Source organism: Lepidochelys kempii, chromosome 7 (assembly GCF_965140285.1).
Source record: "Lepidochelys kempii isolate rLepKem1 chromosome 7, rLepKem1.hap1, whole genome shotgun sequence".
Classification (NCBI taxonomy): Eukaryota; Metazoa; Chordata; order Testudines; family Cheloniidae; genus Lepidochelys; species Lepidochelys kempii.
This window is the reverse complement of record NC_136386.1, coordinates 113,765,793-113,787,231: the sequence shown is the minus strand read 5'-3', so window position 1 is coordinate 113,787,231 and position 21,439 is coordinate 113,765,793. Positions and strand designations below refer to the sequence as shown.

At 39.9% G+C, this 21,439-nt stretch overlaps 1 protein-coding gene across 1 annotated transcript in view; it reads left to right on the top strand.

Moving 5' to 3' along the window:
* Positions 1-6,375: 6,375 nt before the first annotated feature.
* TDRD1 (tudor domain containing 1) overlaps positions 6,376-21,439 on the top strand; it is a 53,150-nt gene continuing 38,086 nt past the window's right edge. Inside the window, exons 1-9 of the mRNA XM_073354970.1 lie at positions 6,376-6,694; positions 8,144-8,214; positions 9,011-9,034; positions 11,611-11,758; positions 12,416-12,521; positions 13,943-14,006; positions 16,055-16,159; positions 16,558-16,740; positions 17,996-18,139. Of these exons, the coding sequence (XP_073211071.1) occupies positions 6,376-6,694; positions 8,144-8,214; positions 9,011-9,034; positions 11,611-11,758; positions 12,416-12,521; positions 13,943-14,006; positions 16,055-16,159; positions 16,558-16,740; positions 17,996-18,139 (1,164 nt within the window). The remainder of the gene's footprint in view (positions 6,695-8,143; positions 8,215-9,010; positions 9,035-11,610; positions 11,759-12,415; positions 12,522-13,942; positions 14,007-16,054; positions 16,160-16,557; positions 16,741-17,995; positions 18,140-21,439) is intronic.

Genomic DNA, 21,439 nt, shown 5'->3' with positions numbered 1-21,439 from the left:
AGTAAGCAGGTAAATTGGTCCAATGGCCTATTGAGATTTTGGCTGACTCTTGCAAGGCACTGAGATGTTGTGTTGATGGGTTGGTTGCTGTTGGAAGGACCCAGATAGACACAGTTGTTATGATTGCAGAGCGCCATGTGGTAGTGCGAGAGAAAGACTGATTCAGCAAAATGCAGTGAGTTTATATAGTACAGTCTAGCGTAGTGTGCAGTATTCACCATAGGATAGGATGCAGACTAAATATGGAAATGCAGTCTCAGGTATCGTTTAGGGTGCAAAGTGCAGAAATGGCTGCATTACAAAGGGCAGCAAAAGTGCAAAAGCCAGTACTTTTGCACTGCAGCAGGGACAATGATTGGAGGGTGCCACCTGCAGTGTTATTAACTGCATCTGAACCCACTATAAATCAAGCCTAAGATCAGCTGTAAAATAATCAGTTACCTCCGATACCAGAGCCAGGCCTCGTGTGAAGCCAGTCACCAAACCCACTGCACTATGCCACTCCGACTAGGAAAGTCACTAGACTCAGTCTGTGCATGCCTAGAGGTAAATGAAGATTTATTGGGACCCTGGGAACAAAGAACATTTGGGCCCCTCACTTGCCATGGAGCCCTGCCCCCCTGCTCCTCCTTTTCCTCCAGAGGCCCTGGCCAGGCCAGAGTTGGCAGTAGTAAGAGCCGCCCAGGGACCCAGGCCACTGCGGGGAGCTCTGGACACTCCACCTGCCCTGGGCAGGATGCCCTAGCGGGCGGAGCCAGGGGCTGCTTTCAGTGGACAATCGGATTTCTGTTTGAGCAGCCTATTTTGGTTGAATTTCAACTTGTTCCCAGGCAATTTAATCTAAACTGGAAAAGCCACTCTCAGATGTTTTCACTGCAAAAAAGTTGTGCCTTTACATAGATGTGGTGAATTCGAGATCGCTATGTCAGTGTAAAATCCTAGTCGAAACAAAGCATTGTAGTTTATACCTCAGTGCTGTTAGCTGAAGTCACCCCTCTACCCAACCGAGGTTTAGCCCTACTAGCTACATTAAGGTCAGAACTACCTGTGCCTTCCCTCCACTCAACTTTATATCGCAGTAGTGATCTGGATATCAAAACACACCGTTTTTGCCATGAACTGAAGTCAGAGCAGCCCTACTGGGTCTGGCACTGGTTTAACTAAATCAGTTTAAATTCACCCCTTCAGTTAAACCAGGGCAATTTTACCTGCAGACAGCCCCCAGGAGCATTACATTGCCTTACATTTCATGCCATCAAAGAACAGCAATGTATTGACAAGGCAACACATGCAGAGAGTTAGGGCTACGGTGAGGCAAATATTCAAAAACAAACCAACGCGAGCTAGACTCCTCGAGACCACAGATTCTTCCAGAGGCTGCCGCCGATGCTGAGCTAATCTCTCCATCCAAGGGCATCTCCTGTTGCCTTCGTCTCCCCTCGCCCCACTTTTATACCAGTGTCACTCCCTGGACTTGCAGCGGAGTTATGCCGGATCCCGGGGGCCGGAGCACGCGGCCGAAGCCGGGGAGAAGGCAGCAGCGCTGATGGGGGTGAGCCCCGGGCCACAGCCCGCCCCCGCCGCCGCGCGCTGGGGGCCTGCGCCTGGATCTCGGGCCCGGAACCCGAGGCTCCGCGGCCGCAGCCGGAGGCCCGCAGGGGGCGAGGCCTGGCGCGGGGCGAGGCTGGCGCCGGGGCGGGGCCCGGTCGGTGAGCGGCACGTGGTGGGCTGGGCGCACGCGGGAAGGGAGGGACCCGGCCGGGCTAACGGTCGCGGCGCTGCGTGGGCTCTGCCCTGTCCGCCGGCCCGGGGCGAGGAGAGACGCTGTGAGCGGGGGGGCCGGGCCCTTGGTCCCTTTGGGGGCAGCACGGTGACCAGGGGCTCCCGTCGCTCTGGGGCGGCCTCCGCAGCGTGTGGGCGCCGTCTGTGGTGCCCTCCCCGCCCTTGGGCCGGTGCTCCGTGCCTCAGTTTCCCCTCAGGCTGCTGGGAAGTGGGGCTCTGGGGGAGGAAGTCGGCACAGCACCTCCTGGCTTCGAAGCCTAGGGCTCGTGAGCGGCACCCCACACCCTGTGAATCAGGGACATGGTTAGCCCCATTGTACAGTCGGGAAACTGAGGCCCATGGGCGAGGCTGGGATTTCCAAGGAGCCTAAAGGAGTTAGGGATGCTTCTCCCACTGAATATCATTAGGAGGCGTGTACTTCTCTTAGGGCTCACTTGGAAGTTATTCTGGTGCAAGGAAGGGTGTTAAAGCTCTTTGGCTATTACTGAGTAAGTGCCTGTGTGGATTCCAGAATAAAAGTGCCTTTTGTCAATTACCTTAATCCAGGTAAATTGGGGAAAGGCACTCTTATTCCAGAATAAGAGCCTCCATATGGGGCACTGTGGCAAAATGCTTTATTCTGTGATTGGTCAGTTTTCCCCAGAGATGAAATTCTTAGGCCCTTCTGAAAATCCCAGTTTAGGTGACTTTCCTAAAGAGTTACAGTGAGCTAATTGCAAAGGTGGTAATAGAACACAGAGTTGTCTCTCATTTGTATGCATTGCCCCAGAAACCATCCTCTTCCCCTCAGTGCTATTGCCAAATATCAAGAACACTGTTTAGATTTTAGACTAGCATTGTGTCTATTTCCTACAGATGGAAATGTTGTTTCTGACTTTGCCACTTATTTCCTGTGTAAACTTGGTCAAGTTAGTTTTCCTGTTATTCCTTTCCCATCTATAAAATCATGATTTACTTTTATCTCTTGGTGGTGTGAGACTTCATTCTTTAGCATTTCAGGGCTTCCTGGGCTTCTGATGAAAGATGCTCTAGAACAGGGGTAATCAATTATATTTTTGTCAAGATCTAAATTTCTTGGTCAAGGTTTAGACTGTAGATAAAATAAGATTTTGCAGTCCATCCAAAAGCGTCTGGTGGTCTGGCTTTGACCTGCGTTCCACCTATTGACTACCCCTGCTCTAGAAGTACAAAGTTTTATGGTTAAAGTCAACTGAATGATTTCCTTGGGTGTGCCCTATTTAGGTAAAATTGAGGTATTGTAATGAAAAAGAAATAGCTTGTTTTGCAAAACTGAGTTTCTAACATTAACTATTTTTGCTAAATAAATGTGAAATCTACTTAGTGCATGTTAAGCCAGGCAGTTTTATTTAGGGTGCTGGATATTAATGCTTAGCAGGAGGAGTATTTTGCTTATATCATTCTTGTTGCAGATGCATGAAGATGCAGAACCATTGGGCTAAGTAGGAGAAACAGCTTTTCAGAAATTTTCAATAATATGAAACTTGGTGTTCATTTTAATTCTATAACTAGATCAGATATTTGAATTGTGTATAATTTGGTGCAGTGAACTAAACAACTTGTTCAGTGCTGCTATATTTATTATTTATAACCTCTCACCTTGATATGTTAATTTAGTGATACACTATGTAGTGCATAGAAGCAGGGGTATATAATTATCTAATACTTAATTTTCTTACATGCCAAGTTTCTTAATCTAAGATGCAGTACTTAATCCTCATTAAGTCCTTGGCAGGGTAGAAGTCTTAAAATACATGTTTAATTTAAAATCAAAGAAGTGTCTGAGTAACTTTCAAAGTGAAAAACACACTGACATAACTATGGCCATTTATTGCTCTTCAGAACTTTCCAGAACAATTCACTTTTGATCTGAGTCCAAATATGGAGAACTTTCTCTCCAAGGATTTCTAACAGGTACTTTACCAAGCGCTAGCTCTAGCAATAACTACAACTTTCCTGCCATAACATAATACAGTAATTTATTTAAAAAATAAGGTCCTTGAAATTTGTAGATTTTTCTGCATCTGTGGAAACTTTGTCACTGGCTGTGATCCTTTTTGATAATAAAATTCAACTGCCACACTAAGGGGCTGGGTTTGTGAGGTGATGAGAGAATTTTTATTCTTACATTTCATCTTGAGTTAATTAGCTGTTTCTCAGAGTACTTCAACTCAGCTTTGCATAATTGCAACACTTTTTGAAACTTAAGTTGGAGGCTGTATTAAGAGGGACAAGAATGAATAATCTTGCATGTATTTATCAATGTTCTGGAGCTTCTGTTGACAAGTTCTTCATCTCATTACACTGTATACTTGAGGAATAAAATTGTGCTGGCTTATTAGGATTCCATTGAGCTCAGTTTGCTGCTCACTTTGGGTATTAGGTTTAGTTTTACTTCTGTATAAGAAGGGTGAGCTAAAATAGTACAAACAGCTTGCTTCTTACAGAGATAAGGAGTTTTAAGTAGCTGCTGCTCAGAAACTACTCCTTATTTGAAGACCTAATTACAGTATGCATTGTAGCATGTGTTGGTAGGTGGTTGTAGATACCCTGAGATACATGGCTTTCTTGCAAATTTATTTCAAACTAGCAAATTCTTTTAACATATACGATAATGCAGTACTGCATTGTACTTTAACTTCTGGAACCCAAGGCCAGGTGTATATTACAAAGTTTGGTCAATATAAGTTCTGTTGGCAAAAAGCTGCCACAGTTAGGTATGCACACACAGAAGTGATGTAAAAAGAAAAGGAGTACTTGTGGCACCTTAGAGACTAACAAATTTATTTGAGCATAAGCTTTCATGAGCTACAGCTCACCTCATCGGATGCATGCAGAAATAAGACTGCCATCTTCAGAAATCTTCAGGAGAGGATTGCAGAGTACGTCATGGAAGTTTTATTGAGATCTCTCAGGAGGATTCAGGGGACATCCCTGTGTACATAAACATTTCCACATCTCTTCTCTCTCCCTTCCGCACCCCCGCACCAATGTTGGACTGCTACCTCTTCTAGTGCAAGTAAACCAATGAAAAGTAGATACCTTTGTCCTGCGATGTTGGTGTCTGGGACCATCTGTACATTTAAATATTGTAATGGAAAAAGCATTCACATATTTACCCAAGGTTCTTTCCTGTGCATCGGGCTCATCCATGCTCAGCTGGTGGTATTGGCTAGACTGTAGTGTAGTCTCAAACACGTCTTGACTCGGGGTATAGCTGGATGCCTCCAATGCCGCATTGCAGATCAGCCATCCTCATGCTTGCTGTTAATGGCAGGTGTGTCTGTTGGCTCCTCAGAGGTATTAGCGGTGCTAGGGGGGTCTCCACCGATTATGGCAAGCAGCTAGTTGTAAAAGTAGGTTTGCGCCTAGGCACCAGATTGACCGTTGGCCTTCTTGGCCTTATGGGATGCCTGCCACGGTTCCTTCATTTTCATGTGGTACTGCTGCTGATCCCTGTTGTTTCTCTTTGCCTGCCTCCCCTATCCAGTTTTTCATAGATGTAGAAAAGTAGTCAGTTGCTTTGTAGCTATGCCTGCACAGCCTCTTTTCCTCACAGGCCATAATACCTCCAGGCAGGAGTGTCTAGAAAGCATAAGTGGAGTGACCAGTTGGACAGTTGCACACAACAAAGGAGAGCTGCTGGCTGGGCAGTTGGGAAAGGGCATTTCAAAAATAAACACTTAAGGGGGTGGGTTCTGGTCTTTATGACCCCTGGGCAATGGAGTTCACAGTTGTGACCAGAGCTGTCGGGCATTGTGGGACAGCTGCTGGAGGACTGTTAGGGTCGACATAGGTCATGCAGCGTCTACACTTGTTCTGTGTCAATCTCAGTATGTTGGTCATGGCTCAATGCTGTTCGAGGAGGTGGTGTTACTGCGTCACTGTAACAGGGTGCTTATGTCGGCCAGAGATAAATTTGAGTGCAGACACGTGCACTGTTCCCGGTCATATAAGGTGACTAACATCAGCCTAACTTTCTATTGGAGACCAGTCCCAAATGCCAAAAAAATCATTGAAAAGCAGAGCCTGCTACAGTATACTCCCAAGATAATCCTTGCCAAATTGAAATTGGATTTTCTTCCTAATATTTCAACTTGTAATACTTCAGAACACTTGCTTTCAGTTGCTTATCTCTAGCTCTTTAAGAACAGGGGAGTATAAGAGTTAAGTGTTACAGCTCCAATTTTTTCTCAGAATTATGCTGTTAGTATTAGCTTAACATAGACACGGGTTTACTAAAAATATGGACAGCTCAATGAGAGACAGATTTATTTCCGTCTACCATCACTACCGCTTTAAGAGTTCTTTACTAATGAATGAATCCTCCATCTGGAATGATAAAAATGGTTGAAATTTTAAGGAAGAAACTTAATACACCTTTCTTTTAGGATAATCATTTATACTTTATTTTCTTCATTAGTTTAATAAGCATTGTTAAAACTTTCCTTAAAATTAAGCTATATTTAAGTATTTTAAAAGTCAGAGTTGAATGCTATATCCAGTTTAACACATGTTTTAACTACTTTTTTCCCCCTCTAGGTTTTTGTAATTACAAAATAGTAACTTTGTAGGATGTCAGGGAAAGATTTGGGTGTGGATGTTTACAAGATGAACCGACGATATCATATAAAGAGCAAGGAAACCAAAGCCCCAAATGAATCCTTAAGAAGCCCTCGCACCTATCCCAACTTCTGGGTGAAAAGCCCTGATCTTGGAGGTAGAACTTCTGGATTAACCAACAAAAACTTCTTATTTTGTGAGCAAACTAAACAGTTCTTTAATAGTCGTGAGAATGGTTCAGGAGATGCTAGCTCTCATTGCAAGAGTGGAGTGGCGAATGACTTTAACAAGGAAGAGTTTGGATCAAAGATGAGCCAGGGAACACTAACAGGTGAGATAAAACACCTTTTAAATAGGGTAAGTTTCTGTAGCTATGTGAAGACTTACCTTTTGTAGCACTATACAACATGCCCAGACATGTAGTTTGCAGAAGGGAGGGAAAAGGCTAATTTAATAAACTTCCTCACTAATCTGAAATTCCAGTTTGATAAGGGTAATCAATCTGAATGCAGTTTGAGTACCTGGTAATGGGATAACATTCATTTGTCATATGCATGTGTATATGTAAAAATTATGCACAACAATTGTAAATGTATCTGACTAAGGAATAAAACTCATTAATGGGAGAGTATCAAATTGTAATCCAGTGATTTAAAAAAAGTTAATAATTTCAGGGGCTGCTTATGTCTTGATACCTGGAGTTTTCCCTTGCTTGTGTAAGTCTTTCACACAGCAACAAGGATACAATACCCCTGGGAGAATTCTGCACCACTGCGCAATTCAGAATTTGCACAGAATGTTCTGTGCAGAGTTTTATTTTTCCCCTGCAAAATTGGTGCTGCAGAGCTGCTGGGGGCTTCTGGACCTGGCAGAGCAGTGAGGATGCAGGCAGAATCATTTGGGTGCTGATAGTCTTCCAGTGCTCTTCCTTCAGCGCCTCTCTCTCCTCCCCGCTCTCCCCCCTCCCCCCAAGACAAACAGCTTCTCCCACAATTGAAAGTCCTAGGAAAGAATTCTTGAGTGTCTCAACACAAAGAATCATGGGCTATGCCCCTCCTAGGCACACAGGTGAGTGCAGAAATAGTGTGAAACACTAATCCAGGTATGGTTTTGCTGTGCGGACACTCACATCCAGGCTAGGTGCCAATCACCAGGTTAACTGTGCAGTAAAGACATACCCTTGAATTACAGAGCACTTTGTGCATTTGAGAAAATTAGAAACAATTATTTTAGCTAATATTTCTGTTCCTGTAATATTGGGTGGTCTAATGATAGGCAATTCAGAATGTTTAGTTGGTTTCAGGGTAGGAGCCGTGTTAGTCTGTATCCACAAAAAGAAAAGGAGTACTTGTGGCACCTTAGAGACTAACAGATTTATTTGAGCTTTCTTTAAATCTTGTGTTTGGGGTCATACTCGTTTAAAGTCATTTAAGTGGTGCAATTTGTGAGGGTGCATGATTTTAATTACTCATCCAATGTCTTGTATCAAGTGATAGACTGATCTACTTTTTATTATGTGAGGATACTTTAGTGTCAGTGATGTATTTGGTAAGAATGATTTGTGTCAAAAGTTAATGTTAGTCAGTTATAAAACAAAAAGCTGTGGCACTTGTGTTTTCGTATTCCTTGCTCTTAGTTAGTAGAAATGGAAGATCTTCAGTTTTCTTAGCTTCAGATAATATTTTGTCTGTCTTATGCTTTTTGTAAACAATCTGTTAATACTACTCCTGTCTTGGTTTTATGAAATCAGACCATTTTATGAACACTTCTTTGTTTTTAGGAAACTCAGTGGAAAGCATAAGTGGTAGAAGTAGTTTGCTGTTAACATCTTCAACTAAGGAGGAAAATGCTGTAAGTTGGGGTTTTGTGCCAAATTGTTAGCTTGTATAGTGCTAACAAATGATCAGCTATATTTCATGCCTTGCTAGAATATTTGCATTTGTGCTTATTTTTGCTCCATTTTTTCCTGTTGGCATCACATTTCAGTTTACAATTAACCATTTGTTTGTTGTTTGCAGATGCAGTATTCTTGCTTACAAGTGACCTTATCTGTGTACTTTTTAAAATATAAAGTTAGACTGCACATTTAACTTATTTTTAAACATAAATGCCCAGTAGCTAAGCAAAATTTCCATTGTTATTTACAGGTAGTCTATAAGCTGCCGAGTAAATATCAGAAAAAATATTAAGTGTTTTAATGAGAAGTTACCTATGGCTCAAATTTAGAAATGGCATTGGAACAGTGATTTGCTAACAGTATCAGAGATACAGTGCACTGGTCAAAATTAAAGACATAAGTTGAGAGATGCACTTAATCTCCCTCCCCATCCATATTTACCTTATAATGTAGCTTTTCCAATATTCCTCTGAAAATCACTCACGTGACAAAGATGAACATTTAAAAGATGCATATTTTGTCAGAGGCCATCTGTTCTCCACTAGGCCAATAAATTGACTTCTTCACTGGCTAGTGGTCCAGAAAGATCCTGGATCAAATACACTCTTGCAGACTCAAGGATTATAAGACTGATGTGAGTCCTAAAGTGATGTTCATACTCTCGAAGAGGTCACAAATGCTAATTTTTTGAGGTGCATGAAATGTAGGGAAACTGAATGACCCAGGTTCTCTATCCTGTTTTACCTATAGGTTGCTGTTCCAAACCTAATCCAGGTGAGCAAAAATTAACATTCGGCCTTTCAGACAGATGAATATATTGTATTCACATGAAATGAAATGTAGAAAGTTTGGGGGAAAAAAACCTGACAAATGTTAGAGAAGTTTGTGATTTACCTACTTTTAAATGTACATATCTGTTGTAAATTCTTTCTTTCTGGGCAGGTTATGTTATATTTCTCGCTTCTGTTCAGCAATTTTTCAAAATCATGCTCTGTAGGTTTCATAATTCTTTTCTCTGGCTGTTGTCTTGCTCTGCTTTTTGTTGGTCTTTCTTCTTCTCCCGGTATATTTTTTTCTCTCTCCATAGTCACTGGCACAAACAGCATTCTCTAACTTATTGACAAATACCAGTTTGCTAATAGCATTTTCTCAATCAGATTTTTAAAATGTCTTTATTCGATTTAGCTTAATTTGATTCTTTACTGATTTGAGTGTTCACACTAGGGTTTGCACTGATTTAAATTAAACTGCCAAGAACCTGATTTAGTTACATTGGTGAAAAAACTGTATGTAGGCCAGCCTTCAAGCTACTGTGAGGTAAGGTCTTTAATTTTAAATGTCTAAAATTTGTTTGAGGCCCCCACATATGAGACCTGAAATTGACATTTTTTATAACTAATGCTATGTACCTTTTTACCAAAGAGATACTGAATAGCATATGAAGGCTGTGTATACAATAGCACTTATCTTGATAAAACTTTTGTTGGTGGGGGTGTGGAAGAAACACATTCCTGACTGACATAAGTTTCACCAACAGAAGTACCAGTGTGGACAGCTCTATGTTGGCAGGAGATGCTCTCCTGCCGGCATAGCTACCGCCGCTTGTTGGGGATGGTTTAATTATGCCGCTGGGAGAGAGCTCTCCCGTTGGCATAGAGCGGCTATACGGGAGAACTTACAGTGGCGCAGCTGCAGCTGTGCCGCTGTAAGGTCTGTAGTGTAGACATAGCCAAAATCGCCTACTCTTTACTCTGTTGCAATACTGATAGTAGCTGGCAAAGATGGAGTTTCAGAACTTCTTTGCTTTTGCATGACGCTTATTGTTACTTTACTTATATTTTGTTTTTATATTATATTATATTTATTATATTATATATATATTTATATTATTTTTTGTTATATTATCAGAGTGGTAACCACGTTAGTCTGTATCCACAAAAACAACAAGGAGTCCAGTGGCGCCTTAAAGACTAACAGATGTATTTGGGCATAAGTTTTCGTGGGTAAATACACACTTTTACCAATGAAAGCTTATGCCCAAATAAATTTGTTAGTCTTTAAGGTGCCACCGGACTCCTCGATGTTTTTGTTTGAATTGTTATCTAATTAGGTGTAAGAATCAAATGTAGGATAATTTGCTGATGCATTATTCATTAAATGGTCTAATTACAGAATCGTAAATAAAACTAGTAGCTGAAAGCCATGCTGTTGCATAGGCATAATTTTTGTTTTTAGGCAGGGGGGAGCCAAAAATGGTTGAGAACTTAAAAATTGGACAGTAACAGACTGTGAATCCCAGTGATATTCTAAATAGAGCTTTCAAACATACTTGCAGCTGTTTCTGTCACTGCAAACTGACTCAACAGGCATTCTTTGCTTCAGAGTGATGTTTGGAGTTGTTTTGTCTCTGGGGCGGGGTTGTGGTAGGAGTTTTGTGTCTTGTGTGCATGGAGAATGAAGAATGTTTGCTGCAGTTAGGGCCTGTGTGTATTTGGGATTATTGTGTACATTGTTTATGTAGACTTGTGCTGGGGATTGTTGATTTGTGCAAGTGGCAGTTAGGCCAAGTAATATACCATCTGTGTAGTCTCTCTCATACAACTAGTAGAATTGTTGCATGAAAATTAGCTGTAGAATAAGGGTGGTGATTAGTTATCTCTGATATCACAATAGTGTAGGACTCTTGGCATGGCATAGATACCCCCTTGTTGTAAGTGTATATCTCATAGGGTCAAAATAGCTGAATATATACCTTATTATATAGGTAATCCAAAATATTGCTGCAATTGGGTTACAGCATAACAGATGTGTTGGCATAATTATTTAAGTTTAAATAAACAGATACAGTGAAATAATTTAAGAATAAAACTGTTTACATTTTAAGGGTTGGGATTTCTTACTGGATTAAAGCATTTAGGAGCTACACAAATTTGTACTATGAAAAGAATTATTCGGTCTCTCTGTAGATCCTGGCATTCTTCTCTTGTTAATCAAAAGGTACCCCTAAATGACTGTGATCCACAGTTTGTTAGTTAAGTGAAACCTCTCTATATTAGTTTTTAAAAATTAAGAATATGCTTTAAATGTTTCAAGTTTCATTGCTATTTTAAAGTGTGATCAGAACCTTAATTGAATAAAACTTGCTCAATACTATAAACTTGATTTGGTAGCTTTAGCTGCAGTTATTTGTAAAGAAAATAGCATGTGCTTTGGGATTTTGAGAACTTGTAACTTTTCTATACTAGGGTAAGCAGTTCTAGAATTGTAGGTATTCTGTATTGGAATATTACTGCTTTAGAGCTTTGAGTTCCTGTTACAAAATATTATTTGAGATTTGTCTTCTCTTACAGAGCTCCAATTCTGACTTGCTTCACACAAAGCAGAAGAAGATACAGAATTCCCCTGAGAATATTTTATCTATAAGCTACAATTCAAAACTATTTAATTCGTTAATGCCGTCCCCTCGGATGACTACTTGCCATCATTGCGGTCTGTATGGTAAGCCTTAATTACTATCCCTTAGGCCTGCACACACAGTACTCAAGTTGGACGAGGCTTTCAAGTAAATATGTGCAAAAGGCTCTTATAAAAATGTAGATATTAAGCCCTCTCCCCCAGACTTTCACTTTGAAAGAAATTGATATTTTACATTGGCATAGTAATTCTGCGAAACATAAATAGCAAAGATTAAAAAGCATCAGACAAAACTATTAATCAGTCCAATCAATCAGTCAATCCATGCTTTGAGAAATCCATGGTGACACCACACCGATGAAAAAGCAAATACTTCAGTGAAAAATTAATGAAGTACAGACTTCAAAAACAAAAAGATAATGGTATCTTAAATTAATAATAAATATGTATTCTATACCTTGTCAGCTCTTTTTGAGAGAGATAAGATGGATGAGATATCTTTTGTTGGACCAACTTGCGTGGATGAAAGGGACATTCTTTTGAGCCTTGAAAGCTTGTCCCTTTCATCAACACAAGTTGGTCCAATAAAAGATATTACCTCACCTACCTTGTCCCTCTTGTATCCTGGGTCCAACACAGATATAGTAATGCAAACAACTTTTTTTGTTCAGCCATGATTGTGCCTATTCCCTTCTTTAGGTTAGGCACAGTACTGACTCTCTTTTTTTTTTTTAATTTTAGGAGATCTGAGATGTTCTCAGTGTAAACAGACATATTATTGTTCTACAGACTGCCAGAAGAAAGATTGGTCTGCACATGGTATTGTATGCAAGCCAATTAAACAAAAGTAAGTTTAGGATGTTAAAGCAAAATCTTGTAACTCAGAGAATCTTAAAAATAGGCAAATGACTATTACTTTTGATTTAATTCTAATTTTTTTACTACCTTTAAATACCTTTAAATGATCTATGTTGCTTGGTCTTATACTGAAAGATATTCCACTACATTGTAAATCTGACCATCATAAGAAAACGAGGCAGGACAGGGCTGGAAATTAATAAAAAAAAAAAAAAAGGTTCAGAAAGGTGTCTGAAAATGACCACCTAGAGCTTTATACTGTGTCTGAATGGCTAAATATAAAATTTGCTGAGTTTACAAGTGAAAACGTCTCTTGTTAAGTTACAGCACTGCAAACGAATTTGGGGTGGGAAAAGTCAAGCTGAATTTTTTTTTCTGCCTCCTTACCTGACTAGTAATGTAGATTTTTTGCAGCCAGAGCCTAGATGTCACTGTGGTACTACCTCTGTTTGCAGCTGCTGCATAGTGGTAAAAGAAATTCAAATCTATTACATGCTTATGTTATGCTACTCTTCCATGTGTACAATAACTGTGCTTATATGGAATGAAATCCTGCCCTATTGAAGTCAATAGGCGTTTTGCCATTTGACTTCAGTAGGGACAGAATTTCATCCAAGAATGATGTTTGCTCTCTGGTGAGAAAGGAGGTGGTCCATGGATACGAACATTTGCCTTTTACCTTGGGATTCAGTCAAGGTAAAGAACAAACATTTGTACCCTGGAACAGACCTTTGGGGAGCACCCACACAAACCTTTACAAACATGTTAATTGCCAATTAACTTGAGGTCAAGTCTAAACTCTCATTTAGTGTTTGAGTTTTTTGTCACAACCATAACTAAAGACTTAAAGAAGAAAGAGAGCTGAGATTCTGGGGAAGAAAAGTTTCATAGAGGAGTTGGTACACCATACTGCTGTTTTTCAGCGTAGTCTGAGAACTTGTTGGCCCAGACTGTTTGTTTTAAGTTTATATCCTTTCTGTAATAATTAGCCGTGAAGTTGCATTAATTTTCATGTCAAGGAAGTAAAATTAAAATAAAATCTTCATGATCAGAATTTTCTAAAAAATGTATCACTACAAAAAGTGAGACACACTTCAGCATGCATATATATTAAATGTACAATTAATAACCTCCCACATCTGACTTCAGATGCAAGAACTGTTCTTGCTAGTTACCAGCTGTGAAGTATGGTTTAAAAAAAATAAAATAAGCTGGCCTTTACCTTACTTTATTATGCAGTCTTCATTGTGGATCTAGGATGCAGGTTGACACTCATGCGTTTACAACACTTTAGTCATTTTGCTTTGGGTCTATAAGTACCTGTTACTAAAATGGCTTGATTCTTTATTTGCTGGTTCTTGAATACTGTTGTGACTTTCTTTAATAGTTTAATCAACTGCTTTATTTCAGTTTAAAGAAAAGTGAAGATAATGCCAAGTTGCCTGGTGAAATTAAGAATAAAATTGATTTTAAGGTACAGAATGTTAACTTTTATTTTAATTGGCTCTGGTTTTTGGAGAAGCTCACTGCAGGTTGGATGAATTTAAGTTTAATGTGTTATGGTGAACATCGTAATGCTCAACTCACTATAGTGAAGAGAATAGGAAGTTAAGAAATTTTGATCGCTTCAAAATACACTGTTGCTTCAAATCAAACAAGCTAGTCTAAGCAACTTTCCAAAATGCTTGTTTAAAACTGAAGTTTTTGAGAAAAGTAGAGTTCAGTTATTGCTGGATCTTTCTTACCTGTGTCAGGAGAGAGTATGGTAGATGGCATCGGTAGTGGAGGTTCTGATTTGAAGGGGAGACAGAAATATAAAATGTCTAAATCAGAAACATTACTTACATGCTTACATTTCCTAACACATTGTATATTGTTACCTTTTTCAGCCCATGCGGTTAGCAGTTATTCGGGAACGTGTGGGTTGTTTCTGCTAGGAAGAGAAATTGATGAGCTGGGTATTTCTTTGATGCAATACTGTTGATTTAGAATGTGCACATCGTCATGTTTCTCAGAATAAAAACATAGGAGGCAATTTTCTTCGCTTGTAGTTTCAGGATTCTTTCCAGCTAGCAGACTCGTCAAAAAGCCCTCTCTTAGCGTTCTCTTCTGCTGCTTCTGCCCACAGACCTATGTTATTCCAGCAGACAATACCCAGGCCTTTCTGTTCGTATTCCATCTCCACTGAAACCTTTCCACCACATATTTCAGATTTCAACTGGCCTTACATATTGTCTGTGTTTTGGGCAGTTGCTCCTATTACTTCAGCTATCTTACTCCAAAAAAGTAGCTTAACTGCTTCTTACATTTATCCTTAATGAAGGGCACTATCATGGCCATCAGCTTCAAAAAGGTTTCACCCAACTTCCATCATAACTTTTTCCTTTTTGGAAGGTAAATGGAGGGAAACTTGTTTGTACAAACTATTGGGTATAAATATATCTGAGCTTCCCGGTAAGATTAGCTTTCCGTTAATTTTTCTACTTTAAATCCTTATTCAAGGTTATAGGTCTGATTTCTTTCTTTGCCTTGATGGTAGTTTATATATAGCCATATAAAATAGTCCAGACCTCCAGTGCTTATATTGCAGTATAACTCTGATTCGAAACAGCAAATGCTAATTGACAATAAAGGTCAATTAAATAAAGGTGCCTTGCAAAAGAGGATATATTGATAATGAATTAAATACATCCTTATTTCGTGGTTTTTAATAAATGTTTAAAGAACAGAGTTCCATTTGTGTTTAGCTTCAGCTCAGTTTTAAATCTCAGGTTGTGCAAGACGACATGCACTACCAACTAATACAGTGAAGGAAATTTAATACATTTTATTCTTGCATTGAAAAATGCATCTTACAATATAGGATGTCACAGAAAAGCTTTAGTAGATGTGGATCCCAGTATAGAGGTAGGCTGATAAGCCATTATTGGGATCCCTTTGTTCGTGTACAGAAGAGAGAGTATTTTATGATATAATAGTAAGGTACAAATTTAAATATGGTGCCATTTTGTTATGGTCTGAGCAAATTAGATATATATTGAAATCAGTGGGAGTTAAGTGCGTTTAATTTAATTTAGATTTAGTGTGTTTAATTTCATTTAGATTTGCAGGTCATGTTAAACTCTTTAGCAGAGAAGTCCTACATTTTTTTTTTAAATTGGTAAGTTATCCAATACCAAAGGCAACTGCTGCTCTTTTAGACTTCAAAACTGTATGCTTGTACCTTGTGCTTTCAAACACCTCTGTATAGAACAGTGCTCACTTTTGTCAGAAGAGTTGCTATTCTGAGCAAATGGTGAGGAGTTGAAGGAAGGTAGTGTCTTTGTGCTCCATTTCGGGTTTAGGCATAAAATTTTCAAAAGCACCTAAGTTGACTTTCTCTGAGACTTAAATTCTTCAGTACCTAAGTCACTTTTGGTTACTTTTGAAAATTTAATTAAGCATAAATGCTTTAAAGGGCTACCCTGAAGCAGATAATATTCAATTCCAATTTAGAAATCACCTATATTTGTTTCTAAATAGGGCAGTTTATCTCCTGTTGATGCACACAAGATAGAAGATGACATCAAGAAAATAATGCTTTCTGATCTGCAAAACCTAGGGCTCAAAAAAGCTATGGAAATACAGGTACTTTCTCCTTGCCACCCACTGCATGATTAAATTTATTTTTGGAAAATATTGATACATTTCACTGTCAGAATCTTCTGTGTTCATATCTATTTTTTGGACAGGTCACTTCACCTCTGTGTGTCTGTTTCCTCACATGTAAAATGTGGATAGCAATCCTGGCCCATCCTTTTAAGAGTTGTTCCATCTACAGATGGAAGTGCTATAAAAGGGATGGGGGTGGTAGTACAGAATTGGACATTCCTAGCATCAGTAGTGTACATCTACCAGTTCTAACTGATACAGAATATTTATAGTATATAGACACTCTTCATGTTTCCATTAAATAGTAAACATGGTAAGATATTGATGACAAGTATTAAAGTTAGATACTTCAGTAGTATGGCTTTTCTTTTTAGGGTACAGTCACAGACTTCAGGAACCCAAGTGAATTTTATATACAGGTCTATTCTCCAGAAGTTTTAGAACATATCAGCAAACTTACTGTGAAACTAAAAGATTGTTACGCAAATATTGTTAACCAAGAGGAATATATTCCTATCAAAGGGGAAGTTTGTGTTGCAAAATATTCTCTGGATCAGGTAACTTTTTTTTTTTATTTGAGGCCTGATAAACATTTTTAAAAGAATGTGAGACTGTAAATATCTAAACGTCCTAAATACCTTTTAAATTGTGTGTGTTTACTTAGTTTTATATATTCTGTTTTGTGTTGCATGTAACTCCCATTGTTATCAGCATTTGCATTGAGTGATGAATCTGTAGCATTTGGAAACCAGGTGTAGTTTATACTCTTGCACATTCTGAAATCCAACTTTGTAGAAATTCTTGTCTTTTGAGATAGTTTACGTTGTCCTAGAGCAGCTCATTTTCATGTAATATTTTCTTTAAGTTCTTTATTAAGTTAATTTTCTTTTTAAACAGACCCTAAGCAAGTCAAAATACTTACCATGATGGGCTATCTTACTATTGGTACAACGGGACAACCTGCAAATAAAAGTTATACCTCAATTTTTTTTAACCTTAGTGCAGGTCATTTGACCCTCCCCATTTACTTCTGATTCTTACCTGGTGTGTGGCCTGACTTTCCTGACAGCAGTTTTGTTGTTAGCCCTGGTCTACGCTTGTGGGGGGTTGACCTAAGATATGCAACTTCAGCTACGCAAATAGCGTAGCTGAAGTGGGCGTATCTTAGGTCGACTTATCTGGCCGTGAGGATGGTGGCGAGTCGAGCGCTGCCACTCCCCCGTCGACTCCTCTTCAGACTCTCGCAAGCTGGAGTTCCGGAGTAGATGGGGAGCGCGTTCGGGGATCGATTTATCGCGTCTAGATGAGACACGATAAATCGGTCCCCAATAGATTGATTACTACCCGCCGATCCGGTGGGTAGTGAAGACCTGCCCTTAGTAAAACAACTTATTTCCCCCCTTGTCATCTTCTATACTTTCTTCTTTCCCCCTCCTCCTTTCCCTCAATGCTACCAGACTCTTAAGCCGTTAGAAGCATTGTAATGATATGTGGTGTCTGTCCTGGGGGGCGGAGGGAGGAGATGGAAATTTCTTTGGAGCAGACTTGCTGTGAATCCTGAATGTTTTCTGCTTTGAAATGAACCATGTCTTGGTGACAGTACTAATTCTTTTTCAGATGACTTTTGCCCAAAACTATTGCTGTACAATGAGTCTTTGGTTCAGTTGAGTTGCTTCAGAACTGATCAATATTTTTTACTTTGTTGCCAACTTGATGGAGTAAAAGTAATTCCTGAAATTATTCCTTTTGTGGAGAATATAATGAGTGTGTAGTTGTGTTTTTACATCCGGAATATCATTTGTTCACGTGTAGACCTGGAACAGAGTACTGGTAAAAAAGGTGGATATCTTGCAGAAGAAAGCACAAGTGTTATATATCGATTATGGCAATGGAGAAAATGCTCCACTAGATTGGATTAAACCACTCCACAAAGACATCGAACTGTTTCCTCCCTGTGTGAGTATTTCTTTTTAACTTCTAATAGCTAGCTGGGTAAGCAAATGTTGTATTTAAATGAACAGTTGTCAGTTAAATCAGTGTTTCTAGTGGCATGCTATAATTGCAGTTACCACAACATTTTGTTAAAAGATAATATTGCAAGCGTAGTTTGGTATCATTCCTTTTATAATGATTAGGGGTATGATGTTGTCATGGTAAAATTACACATAATTCATGGCATAGTCACAGTAAAAAATAGATGATTTCACCATATGGTCATGGCAACCTTGTACACCCAGCTGCCATGCATTAGCAGTTAGCTTGTTTTGATATAGTCCTCTCTAAAACAGGACTAGATCAGATTGAACCAACTAACTGTTAATCAGTGCTTGAATTATGGTGGGAGGGGGGGTCTGCCCTGTCCTCTCTTCCACTCAGTGTAGCTGGGTTCCCTGTAGCGGCAGCTCCCATTTTCTACCTTCTTTCCTTCTTGTAGGTCCCCTGGACCTTGATTTCTACCCCCTTTCCTCATCTCCCTCCCTAGCTGGTTGCTGGGACCTGCTACCTGGGCGTGGTGCTTCACTTGGCAGGTCCCAGGCCCCAAGGCCCTAGTCTGGAGAGAGGCCTCTTCGTCCTAGCAGGAAGAGGGCAGCGCTGTCCTGTGCCCTGGCCAGTTTCTCTGCAGAGATCAACTCAAGTCCTCTGCATCTCATCCTGATCACTCTTCCTCCAGTGACAAGCTGGAGGGGGGTGGGGACTGGGATCAGAGTGGGGTCAGGGATCGAGGAGACTGGGGATGTGTGTGTTGTGATTGAGTGATTTGGGGGAGATTACTGGGGGCGGTGGCATTCAAAGAGGACTAGATCAAAGTGAACTAATGAGGTGTTAATGCATGGCAGCAGGATAAATGGCATAATTCATGGTTCTGTGACAGTGGTGAGCTTTCATGATGGAGTTGATGTAAATGGCAGAATTCCTGAGTTCCATGACAGTGGTGACCACCATGACAGAATCGTATCTCTACTAATGATTCAGTTACTGTTAGTAATTCAGAGTTATGGTTTTGTGAAGTGTTGAAAGTGTGGCAATTGAAAATTTGTCAAAAGTTATTAGAGAATTTTGGCCTCTGCATATTTCCACTCATGGAAGACATGCCACCCAGTGCAGGCTAGACACTAGAACCTTCTCCAAGTGGTGCTTGTTGAAGCTCAGATAACACCAGCTAATTTTCCATCATCTAACATACTGTCACCCACACATCTCACCTAATGCTGAAGCACTAGTGAAATATTTTTTCTTTGAACCTTTACAGGTTGCGAATTATTTTAGACTGTAGTATTTGGACAAGTATTAATTTGCTACCTGGAATGAGTCCACCAAATCCATTTTCACTTGAGAATTTATACTGAGATCTCAAACTGGTGTTCTATCCCTATACACCTAACATATACACCATGAGAAATAGGTGGCTATTTAAGCAGTATTTTGGAGCTTGTCCTCTCCCATGTCTATTGCATTTGGGCTGGTTCTCTTCCTGAAAATTGAGGCAGTTCTGACTTGCCCATGAAGCTCTGGGTTTTAGCTATGTCTCTTCTACCCTTGTGCCAGATTTTTTCTGTGTGTTGTTCACTGCTAGCATCCCAGCCTTTGGAGCTAATTTAAGGAAAGCTGTGACAAGACACAGAGACTTACTTCCACAGTGTCATGGAACCAGGAGACATCAGTCAGCCTTTGCCCAAAGCTCCTGGGTCGTCTTCACAGAGATTGTTTCATGGACAAGACAGTCTCCTTTACTACGCAGCTCTGTATCCTTAGAGCAGGTCTACTCTGTGCACTGAATGAAGTAGGAATCCTGTGGGGCAAAATGGTATGTGATCATAAATAAGGACGGTTATAATACATATATAAAATAAGACTAAATTAGAATAGCAAAAGCCATCTTAATTCTGGTGTTTCCGTTCTTTTGGGCTCTTGACTTTACAACCTTAACGTTCTTTTAAATGGCTTTGTGTGTGTAATTTCCTAGATTTTTAAAAAGCAAACTGGAAAAACAAATTCCATCTCTTTGCATCATATTGATACCCATGTGGTTCATCAGCACTGTTGAGCATACCCAATGTGGATGAAATCGTAGAGATTGTAACTGCAAAAATCTGAAGTTTCTTCAGGATAGGTATAAAGAGCTGTGACTTTTTCCCCCAGAGACTTAAAACTTGGCCACATTTGGGCAGTTTTTCACAGGGATGGCAAAATATGCACCCCTAAATACAAATCCTTCCTTCCTTTTTTCCCCTCAAAACTTCAAGTATAGGGTCCTTGAGAAGCTCTCTTTTATTTAAATTGGGGGAAGCACCCTTTCCAGATGTGCAAGGGGAGTACTGTTTTGCCCATAGCTTCCTACCAAGATGCTCATGAACATGCTTCCGTGTTTGGGTGGGGAACTCACCTGGGACATCTTCAGACCCAAGATGTCTGGATTGCCGGTGAGACTCACAATCATATAAATATACTTGCTGATAACCTATGCTGTCATACAGTTGTCATTCATAAAGCCATGTTATTTTTTAAAAAGGCCAAAAATGACTCTGAACTTAAAGTAGATGGTAACAGTGAATCCCAGTAATGATTGCACCTTAAGATATTCTAAACAAAAAGCTTTCGACTATGCTGTAGCTGTTAATCGCTTCATGCTGACTCAAGACATTCTAGGCTTTAGAGTTTTAATGCTGGAATCTTAAGATCAGAAATCAGAGCTATGGGTCTAGCATTCACAGATATCCCTTCCCACTCTGTGGGGTTTGACAGTCCACGTCACAGTTCTCAATACAATAGCAATGTAGTAATGTTTTGTAAGACAGGGAGGATCATTCCCTCTTTGCCAGGAAACTGTTTGTTTTTGGAACTGGTGCATTTGCCACCAAATCATTCCAGTAGCTCTGCTTCTGCCAGAATTATAAAATGTCCTAGGACCATCTCCACAGACAGTTCACAAGGAAACCACAAATGGACTGTCATGGACTCTGTCATCCAGAACATCTTTCTGTAAGTGGGGTCACCTGACTGTCTATCTGTTCGCCTCAAAGGTTAATGTCAGCTGTTTTGCTCAAAGGGCAGGGTCTGAACCAGGTTCTCTGACAAATACTTTCCTCAACTTGTGGACTCCAGGAATGATCTAGGCTTATCCACTGATACCATTAATACCAAGGGTTTTCAGAAACCACATTGTAGGATTCAGCAGTGATGATCATATTAAAACCAGCCCAGACAGTTCTGATACTGGAACCTCATGAACTTGTCCACTCAGCCACAGATATCCTC